The sequence below is a fragment of the Tupaia chinensis genome, unplaced genomic scaffold, assembly GCF_000334495.1.
Source record: "Tupaia chinensis unplaced genomic scaffold, TupChi_1.0 Scaffold000249_1, whole genome shotgun sequence".
Lineage (NCBI taxonomy): Eukaryota > Metazoa > Chordata > Mammalia > Scandentia > Tupaiidae > Tupaia > Tupaia belangeri.
Window position 1 is genome coordinate 447,765 of NW_006159728.1, and position 11,256 is coordinate 459,020.

Below are 11,256 nucleotides of genomic sequence, written 5' to 3' on the forward strand. Positions count from 1 at the left end.
TTCCCTAAAAAAATAAAAAAATAATAATAAAACTTAAAAATAAATGTGTGTGTGTGTATATATATGTGTGTGTGTGTGTATATATGTATATGTATATGTGTATATATGTATGTGTGTGTATATATATGTATGTGTATATATATGTATATCTATATGTGTGTATATGTATGTGTATATGTGTGTATATATATGTGTGTATATATATATATATATATGTATATTTATACATATGTTGACAATGTTGTACAACCATTACCCCTAGCTAGTTCCCAAATATTTTCATCATCCCCGAAGGAAACCCCATGCCCAGTAAACAGTTGCTCTCATGGCCTCCCACCCTTTCCTCAATCCCTGAAAGCCATCAGTCTGCATTGGGTTTCTATGGCTTTACCTTTCCTCGATATGTCCTAGAAACAGAATCATACAAAACGTGGCCTTTTGTGTCTGGCTTCTTTGTTTTTTTGTTTGTCTGTCTGTATTGGTTGTTTGCTTTTTAATTTTTTGCCTTAGGTGCATGCACTTGCCAGAGAGAGACAGAAAGGGGAAAATGAGAAATCATCCCTCCAGGAGGATGGCCATGCCACTGTCCCTTCTACATCTTCTTTTGGGATTTTGAGCACACACACACATGTGCTCAGGGTGTTTCTCAGGCCTCTGGGTCTAGGCCTCAAATGGCAGAGGCAGCCATGTGGAATCCAGGACCTTAACAGTCCTGGCTTCTTTGAGGTAGCACACCATTTAGAGAGTCATCATTCTTTCACATTTTCTTGTGGCTAAATAATATTTCATTGTGTGTATATATCATTTATCCCTTTTTGGAAACTCCCAACCCTTGGCCTTACTTTAATACACAGCAGGCGCGGTACATGCTTTTTCCAGTTCCCAGCCTGTACTCCCTGCAGGTGACAGCAGTCCCCATCAGTAGCGTCTCTGGTCTAACTGGGTGTAGAGTCTTTCGGGGAACACTTGATCCGTGGAGCAGCTCCAGAGTGCACTGCATGTCGTCGGGGAAGTGTGCCTCACTTCCTGCAGAAGTATCACTAGAACCATCTACCTCAATCTTAATTTGCAACAACATGGTCCTACCAGGGTTTCTCCAAATCTAATTCCTAACCTCTCCCAACATTTTCCCTGCCATACTGCCAAATTAGCCTTCCAAAGACACTGTTTTCAGGGGCCAGCAGGTGGCGTGGTGGTTAAGGTGCCAGATACTCCCACATGGCTGACCATGGTTCAAGTCCTGGACCTGGTAGCTTACTTTCTCACTTTCCTCCTCTGTCTCTCTGTGTCACTCTGGTCAAATTAAAATGAATTAATGAAGAAATAAAATTAAGTTAAAAAACTTTAAAAAAACAGAAAACATTATTCTCAGGCCAGCAGGTGGTGCCATGGTTAAGGCACTGGATCTCACATGGCATCTTCACTGCAGTTGAATCTGTCAGCTTAAAAAACATACTGAGTGTGTGCGTGTGTGCGTGTGTGTGTGAGCATGCCCAAAATCCCAAGAGGAGAAGGGATTGCAGTGTGGTCATCCCCTGGGGGGTGATTTCTCACTACCTCTCTCTGTCTCTGGGGAGCCCACAAACCCTATGGCAAAAATCTAAACAAACAAATAAATGTGGTTTTCATCAGGCCACTTCCCTAGTCACAAAATAAGCTCCTTACTGATTAAAAAAAAAAAAATAGATTTTTAGCTTTGAAACCCTTCCTTCATGTAAAACATGTCAGAGAAACCCCAGTGGTAAGCTAGAGAGAGAGACAGGTCATCACCTCGGCCTCCCATCTCCCCAGCACACTAAGCCAGAAGCCTCTACAGGAACTCTAGGCTCTTATGGCATGGTATGAAAAACACTGACCTAAGGAGTCAAGTCAGATTTCTCTGCCTGGCTTCTAAGGCCCTCTACAGCCCCCAGCAATCTGCCAGTCAGCTTCCTGTTCCCAGCATGTTCCTTCCTCTTTCTTGTTCTTTTTTATTTCCCCTGCCAGAAATGTCCTCCTCCATTCCTCCACTCACACAAACCCTTGGCACCTCTAACTCATACCCACTCCCTTGACGAAGTCTTCTGTTTCTACCCACATGTTATAGAATGCCTAGGAACACCTCTTGCATTTAGAGTCAGTGATGAGTCATTTGTGTTCATGGATTGATCCAAGCTTGTTCTCCCCAACTGCACTGTGATAAGGGCCCCATACTTTTTCTGGAGTTCAACCCAGCACTAGCCTGAAAGAGTCTCCTCAAGGGGCACTAGTGGTCACCTGGAATCTTCTGTTCATCAAGCTTGCTCTTTATCTCCAGCCTTTTCTAAGTCCTAGACTCTCCTGAGGTACGTGGATGCCAAGAGCTAAGACACTGGGACAGTGAGAACACGGTGAAATATTGTATTCACAGAGAATTTGGTCTTTTCCAAGCGTTTCTGTTCCTAATCTACATTCACATGGGACAGGAACATTTCCAGGAGAGTCCCAGTTGTTTCAACAGAAAGCAAATGTCTCTAAGGACATTTCTTAGAATGTGAACGCCTATTATAAAATGGGTTTTTAAAAAATCTGCCAGAGGGCATGTATACTCGCCAGAGAGAGAGAAGGGAGAATCACCCACTGACGGGGTGTGGCCATTCCACAATCTCTTCTCCTTCATTTCTTCCTCCTTCCAGATTCTGCGCACGCACATACGCCTGCCAGGTGTGTCTCCCAAGCTGCTAAGTCTGTCTAGGACTCAAATCATGCAATTAGCCATGTGGGGTCCAGCTCCCACAGCTTTCAGGCAATATGCTGACTTCAAAATGACTATTTCCTTTTCTTTTTTTTAGAGAGATTTTTGCCATATGGTGCATGCACTTTCCAGAAAGAAAGTGAGAAATGACACCCTCCCCAGGAGGGTGGCCATACTGCCATCCCTTCTCCATCCTCCCTTTCAGGATTTTGGGCACACACCCACACATGCGGCAAATGTGGGTTTCAAGCCGTTCCAGGACTCGAACTGCAGTCGACTACAACGGTGTAACCATTATGCCATCGCTGATCCCCCAAATGGCTATTTTCACTTGTTTGTTTGTTTGTTTTTGAGAGGTTTTTGCTATAGGGCGCATGCGCTTGCCAGACAGAGAGAGACAGAGAGACAGAAAGCAAGAAATCACCCACCAGGGGGCATGGCCACGCTGCAATCCCTTCTCCTCCATTCAACTCAGGATCTTGGGCATGCACGCATCCATGCTTAGCGTGAGTTTTAAGCCACTGGGTCCGGGACTTGAACCACAGTCGACTACATAGGTGTCCAGCAACATAGCTATTACACTAACTGCCGGTCCCCAAAATGGCTATTTTCTAAATCCACTGTTGTTTTAAAACTCACCATGGGGCCAGTAGACAGCATGGGGGTTAAGACCCTGGACTCCCATGTGGCCAATCATAGTTTGAGTCCCTTACCTGTAGCTTGACAATCATGCCAGGCTCATGTGCTTGTGTGCCCAAAATATCCTGGGAGGATAGAGAAGGGACTGTGTTGTGGCCTTTCTCCCCAGGAGGTAATCTCTCTCTCTCTCTCTCTCTCTCTCTCTCTCTCGAACATACCCTAAGGCAAAAAAAAAATCCCTAGTTACACAAATTATTTTAGACCAATTGAAAGGCCATGATGAGAGAAATCAACACATCAAAGCCAGCTATTCGGTTCTTGCTATTGTTGATGTGTTTTTCATCTCTCTCCCTCTACCCCTTCCTCCTTCTCCATATCCTTCCTTTCTTCCCCTCTTTGCTCTGTTCAGGTTATCATGATGGGCATCTTGTGATCCGCTGGTTCTGGGCTGCAGTGGAGCGCTTCAACAATGAGCAGAGACTGAGGCTACTTCAGTTTGTCACAGGAACATCAAGTGTGCCCTATGAAGGCTTCGCAGCCCTACGAGGGAGCAACGGGCTTCGGCGTTTCTGCATAGAGAAATGGGGGAAAATCACATCTCTCCCAAGGTACAGAGTTGCAGCCATCCTTCAGTAGACCTGCCAGAGAGGGCAAAGTGTACTTTGCTGTTTGAGTTGGGTGATTATTCTCTAGGACCGAATTCACTTCTGTCATTCATAATATTTTTGAGTTATTAGTGAAAGGTGTAGGTGAGGTGTCTCTGAGGCTTGGATTGAGACTATAGTCTTAGTGAGATTTTGATAACTGATATTTAAGCTAATTTATGTATAGATACTATAGTAATATATGTTGCTTCAACAAACAAGAGAATGATCTCTATTGAGAGAAAAGATTGGTCGTCTAATAAGATATTTTCTAATTATAAAAGAAGATTTGCACTTAATTCAGCTCTATTTCTAGATAATCATACAAATACCTTTGCTAAATCCTTTTTGGAAATGACTTAGTATAAGGGTCCCCAAACCAACCCCCACAGCTGCAGAGCAGGACAGGAATGGCAGGTGAGTGAGTGAAGTTTCATCTGAATTTACAGCCACTCCCCATTGCTCACATGACCACCTGAGCTCTGCCTCCTATCAAATCAGTGGCAGCATATTAGATTCTTATAGAAGCATCAACCCTATTGTGAACGCTGCATGTGAGGGATCTAAGTCGAGGGCTCTCACAAACTACCCCCAACATCCATGGAAAAAATTGTCATCCACAAAACTGTTCCCTGGTGCCAAAAGGTTAGGAATCACTGACTTGGTGGACTATAGTTTCCATCTAGCTTTCCCAGACTGTCCAGTGTCCCAAAGGCAATTCACGTAATATCAGTAAGCATTATTAGGCATGTCCAGCTGGTTAACAAAGCTGAAAGACCTGGTACAGTTTCATCCCTGGTTTCACTTGGGTCAAAGACTCTCATTTGCATTGTTCTTTTTTTTTTTTTTTTGAGAGGTTTTTTTACTATAGGGCACGTGTGCTCGTCAGACAGAGAGACACAGAGAGACAGAAAGCGAGAAATCACCCCCCAGGGGGGATGGTCACACCGCAATCCCTTCTCCTCCATTCTCCTCTCGGGATCTTGGGCACGCATGCACACGTGCCCGGCGTGAGTTTAAGCCACCGGGTCCAGAACTCGAACCCCAGTCGACTACATGAGAGTCCAGCGACATAGCCATTACACTAACTGCTGGTCCCAAGAAGAAGGATTCTAGCTGAAGGAGAGAGAGGGTAAGAAAGGTAAGTCCATGTTCAGGAAGGAATGCCCAGCCAGTTTGGGGATAAGATGGCCAGAGCAACATCACAGACAGTGCATTTGGAAAACATAGCTTGGTGAGCCACAAAAAAAAAAAAAAAACCCTCCTGGGACCAGCAGTTAACGTAATGGCTATGTTGCTGGACTCCCACGTAGTCGACCGCGGTTCGAGTCCCAGACCCGGTGGCTTAAACTCACGCCGGGCGCATGTGTATGCATGCCCAAGATCCCGAGAGGAGAATGGAGGAGAAGGGACTGCGGTGTGGCCATCCACCCTGGGGGGTGATTTCTCACTTTCTGTCTCTCTGTCTCTCTCTCTATCTGTCTGGCGAGCACACGCGCCATATAGCAAAAACCACTCCCCAAAAAACAGAACCTCCTGAGGAGTCTCTGCTTTATTTTTTAGAAAACAGGAGTCATTGCTTCCATCATTTGGGGTCAGAGATTAAACATAATTTACATATTTGGTTAGGAAGTTTTGAAATATGCATTAATACTCTTAACCCATGCAAAGAACTGACAAATCAGTCACTGAGCCTATAAACAAGCTCTCCACATCTGGGCCAAGGCATCCCTAAAAAGATTGCTGCTCCGTAAGCTACAGAGTTTCTTGCAAAAGAGGGGACCTGGTCCTGGGACAAGAGGGCCCCAACAAGCAAAATGAAGTGAAAATGGTCCACTGAATTGCAACCCCCGACCAGTCTCTCTTACATAGTTTCTGCTGATCCAAGAACCTCAAAAGTGTCAGCTGAGTGTGGAGGAAAAGAAATAACTTCTGACTTCCAAGAACTGTAGTTCAGGAAGACCTAGCCAGGCAGGAAGCCCTAAGGCTAGCAGGAGGCGAAGCAAACTCAGAGCGACTGAGGCTTCCCAGGGACTGTGAGCCACAGTGCACACGGCCAAACACCCTGAGGGGAAATGCCAGGAGCTGCTCTTTCCTCAAATTGTCCCTCTACATAAAGTAAATGCAACTGGCTTCTCACCTGAGAGTGCCAAACAGTCCCAGTAAAAGCCACTCATAGCTCAGACTAAAGAAAATCTGTATGTCAACTCAAGTCCTGGCTTCCTAAAAAAAATGTGTGAGGGCAAGCCAGCCAGTGACATAGTAGTTAAGGCAACTGGAAATCGTGTGGCTGACTGTAAGGTTCAAGTCCTGGACCTGGTGATTTAAAGACACACACCGGGCACATGTATGTGCATGCCCAAAATCCCAAGAGGAAAATGGAAGAAAAGGAAAATGGCAAGCGTATCCCCCAAAGGTGGTTCCCCTACTCCCTCCAGCAAGCACAGGTGCCCTGTGGCAGATTTTTTCAAAGAGAGAAAAGAGTATGATGGTTAGAAAAAAAAGGCTTTTGAAAATAGTCTAATTTTATCATGCCTAGGGAAGACACTCCATATACCACCATAGCTAAGGTAGGTGAGAGACAGGGTTGTCACTAGGGTGGAGGTGGAGAAGTGTTAGTGGTGATCCACATGGACTTAGTGCTTCCTTGTGGAAGGACTTGAAATGAAAAGGAAGATTCAAAATAAGTGCCAGGGATTTTAATAAATGTAATTAGCTAGAGGAGCAGAGGGTTAGAGGAGCAGAAACTTTATCTAGATCACTGATTCTCAAGCTTTCGAAACTATAGCCCACAGAAAAGAATATCCTTTACATCACAATGCACTCATTCACATGTATGTGTGCATGTATCTGAGACCGAGTTCCTCGAGATGACAATTCACTCGTTATCTGCAATACACTTTCTTTCTTTTTAAAAAAAAAAAAAAAGAAAAAAAAAAGTTTTTGCTACAAGGTGCATGTGCTCACAAAGAAAGGAACAGAGATAGAGTGAGGGAAAGTGAAAATTACTCCCCAGGGTGGATGACCACACCACAATCTCTTCTCTTCCATTTTTCTCTCACGATTTTGGGCATGCATGCACACGTGTCGAGCATGATTTTTAAGGGGCCAGGTCCGAGACTCAAACCACAGTCAGCCATGTGCTAGTCCAGTGCCTTAACCACCATACCATCTGCTAGCCCCAATTTTTTTGTTTTTGTTTTTGTTTTTGTATTTTTAATGCCATTACACTCGCCAAAGAGAGACAGAAAAAGACAGCAAGAAGGAGTAAGACTCACCCATCGGGGGAATGCCATGCTGCAATCCCTTCGCCTCCATTCCTCTCTTGGGATTTTGGGCGCGCGCGCGCGCGCGCACACACACACACACACACACACACACACACACACACACAAAGGGAAAAAACGCTGGGTCTGAGACTCAAACCATAGAGTCAGCCATGTGGGATTCAGCACTTTAACCACCACACCACCTGTTGACCCCTAATTATCATTTCTTGAGTGAACGTAGGCCTGTGTTTTGTTTTGTTTTGCTTTTAATTGTTAGAGGGTATGTATGTTAGCCAGAGAGAGAGAGAACATCTCCCCATGGGGGTGTGGTCACACAGCAATCCTTTTTTCTCCATTCCTCCTTCCTTTCAGGGTTTTGGGGACACATACATGAGCACATGGCTTGCTTTTCAAGCTACCAGGGCCAGGATTTAACCACGGCTGACCAGGTGGCATCCTGCTCCCTTACCTCTGCACTATGCGGCCGTCACCAGCACAGGTTTATTCGAATGTTAGATAATAATTGAAGAACTCCGCTAATCTCTACTTTCATGTTTCGCTTCATCCTAGCTAAATCCTTAAGGCCTAAGGCCAGGTACTCTAGTGTCCTGTCCCTACCCTCAGAGCTCAAGGAGGGGAGGAGGGCGCAAGGAAGAGAGAAATAGAATTCAGCAACAGCCCCCCAGGGGCCATGAGGGAGCTTTACCTGGAGCAGGAATGGATGCCCAAGGTTCTCCTTGTACAGGAAAATCTACCACCCCCCTCCCTTTCCCTCACTTTCCTCATCCTCAATATAATCTCCCCTGTACTCTAAGTGTTATATTTGCCTGCGTGATAATCTGGTACTTTGATCCATATGGCCAACCATGGTTCTAGTCTCAGATCTGGTGTCTTGAAATGCTTGCTGAGAACATACATGTGCATGCCCAAAATCCCTAGAGGAGAATGGAGAAGGGATTGTGGCATGGCCATCCCCACCGGGGGGTAATTTCTCACTTTCTGTCTCTCTGTCTCACCTGTGAGTGCATACACTCTATAACAAAAATCTCTCCAAGAAAGACAAAAAACTACTGGCAGTGATCAGCTAGTTGGTTGACTTGATGCCCTTTGGGAGGAATCTGTGTATGTCGGGCTTCTTGTGCTCAAGGCCAGAGACCACATGAGTCTTCCTGGTCCACACGTTGGCTCATGGCAGGAAAGATGTTCTTGCTTATGGCAGACACAGATAAACATGGGCCTGTAGGATGAAGCACATGATGCAAAAGGCGGAACCCAGGGTGGCTGGCATTAGGATGCCCTATCATCCGGGGAAGAGTGCCTCACAAACTCAGCTTTTCTTGGAAATGCAGCACTTCAGATGAGGATTATGCATGCTCTCCTGCGGTAGAGGGATCAGACTTGTCTCAGGACTTGAACGGAGAATCAGATCTCAGAATCATAGGGCATCATGGACTCCTCTAAGTAGGTACACATAGTTTGTAGAGGCCCAGAAATCTGAGCTGGGAAGAAGACCTAGGAATCCAATCCTTTGATACTAATTATATTTCTGCCTCTTCCCCCAGCCATTACCTAAATTCATATCTCAGTTTGAAAATTCAGGCTGATACCATAGTTTATCATTCATTTGCCATCGTAGTTCTGGTTATAAATGCTCACCACTGAGCCTAGCTATTCCATTCCCTCAGCTGGTCTATTCATGTCAAGAAGGCTGTGGTTCTTGCCTTGTCATATTTTAACATGGTCTTAAATCACATGGTTCTGCTCACCTTTGATTCCCAGCTTCAAACAGAGTCACAGACACACCCAGAATAAGTTGTGTCACTGAAGCAAACACCCTCACCAGTCTTTTCTTCTCCACACACAGGGCACACACATGCTTCAACCGGTTGGATCTTCCACCATACCCCTCGTACTCTATGTTGTATGAAAAGCTGTTGACAGCAGTAGAAGAAACCAGCACCTTTGGACTTGAGTGAGGAAATGGAACCTCGTCTGACATCTTCCTGTCCAGCGACATCACCCTTTCTGGGACGACCCTCCTTCCCCTTTCCCTCAATCAATCTCCATTGATTTTGGTATTTCATTATTTTTATTTTCAAACCAAATCAGGATTGACTAAAGCTGTGCATGAAGAACTGCCTTCTTCTAAGATCTAATCTTCAGGCTTATCTCCTCTGTTTTCAGTGAACTGCTAGCCTGTATGCAATATTAAAAAAAGAAAAAGCAACTGTCTCAAGGTCTGTGTATATCTCCACATACCTCCATTACTAACAATGAAATATGAATGCAAGTTATGCTACACTTGACCAAATGGTAATAAATGTTTACTTCCATTTTTATCATGTCAGGAAAAATTTGAGCATTAAGCATTCCAAGCTTTGATATGCCCATGTCTTCTGACCAGAGCCTCCATTTTTTTAAAATCATTTTTCACAACCAAATCCAGTTCTAGCAACTGATCAACTCTTTGTTTTTCTCCCACTCTATTTCTTGTATGCATACCATCCACCCAAAGGACAGCAGTGGCAAAACTGAAATTTTTATCCATTCAATTCATGATTCCTAAGTGACATCATCAGTCCCATCGGCTGGAACTAGCCTAGACATACGGTGCAAATATGACACTTCCAACCATTAACAATGGCAAGAGAAACATGTGCTGATGCAACGCAGTGCATCCCAGTGGTTGTGGGGATTCAGAGAAGTCTAGGAGAGAAAGCATCCCCAATGAATGTTCACCACATAAGAAGCACCAACTTGTGCACATGTCTAAGAAGAAAGTCTTTTTGATTGATGTAACATGAAGGACGAGGCTCCACCCCCCACTACGTTGTATAAAACATGGTTAAGCAAATGGGAGAAAGGGAAGAAGGACATGTTATATTGGTTTGAATACCTGAATTCTGTGCTGTTCTGTTTAGCGTCGCAAAGGAAAAAAAAAGTATATTCTCGTGACTTTTGTTACAGTCAGGTATTGCTTGCTTGTCAGACGATTTTTTTTTTAACTTTGATATTTTTTCATGTTTTTTTTTCCTTAATCATGGTGTTCAAGTTTCTTCACATCTGACTATCTACAGGGACCACGTTAAATGAGAAGCTGCAGAGAGTGATGGTGCTCATTAGGGGTCAAGGGCAATATAGAACTTCTTCTTCACCCATAGCAATCTTCCTGGGTCAGAAACATAACATGCGAAAGGCACATTGGTTTGTGTCAAAATAAATATCCAATTTCTTTTAATATTCAGTAAAAAAATATCTCAGAAAACTTAGTATTTCTAGAAAAACAGTTGCAGGCTCCAAAGACAGCCTAACCTCCCAATAACATTTGAAATAAACCCAACTGTACTGGTCATTTACTATTTTTCTAACCTTGTTAACCATATTGTCTGAAATATGTCCTAATGAAAGTGTTTTCCTTCACTGGGAAAAGAACAGCTTAAGAGACTCGATGATTTAAATGTCACATTGTTGTTTTCAATATATTAAAATAAGGGGCAATGGGAGACATGTAAGACAAAGTTCTTTTCAGCTAGAGCCATGTCCAGTGGCTTACTCTTCCGTTTATGTCTGGGTGATACGTGATTTATGGTCCCTGCACTCTAAAATAAAACTTTCCTTTTTTTTTAGAATAATTTTATTTAACTTTATTTATTTATTTATTTATATTAATTTGACTAGAGAGGAACAGAGAGAGAGAGAGAAAGTGAGAAAGCAAGCTACCAGGTCCAAGACTCGAACTGCCGTTGGCCATGTGGGAATTCAATACCCTTAACCACCATGTCACCTGCCGGCCCAAAAACTTTCTTTTAGTAGGAATTATTTATTTAGCAACTCTTGAGGCTGTCTACCTTGTCCATCAGGGCACATATGTTATAGGAATGTAGCCTCTATGGTGGTCTAAAGAGAACATGACCGGGTTGGGGTGGAATGTATAGTGATAGAGAATTCAAGAGGTATGTACAATTCAGTGCGCATTTCAGCATCTGAAAGT

The 11,256-nt window shown here is 43.9% G+C and overlaps 1 protein-coding gene across 1 annotated transcript in view; it reads left to right on the top strand.

Moving 5' to 3' along the window:
• Positions 1–10,890, top strand: part of HECW1 (HECT, C2 and WW domain containing E3 ubiquitin protein ligase 1) — a 321,373-nt gene extending 310,483 nt beyond the window's left edge. The window contains exons 27-28 of the mRNA XM_006148902.3: positions 3,762–3,960; positions 9,130–10,890. Coding sequence (XP_006148964.1) covers positions 3,762–3,960; positions 9,130–9,241 — 311 coding nt within the window. The 3' untranslated portion in view covers positions 9,242–10,890. The remainder of the gene's footprint in view (positions 1–3,761; positions 3,961–9,129) is intronic.
• The last annotated feature ends 366 nt before the right edge of the window (positions 10,891–11,256 follow it).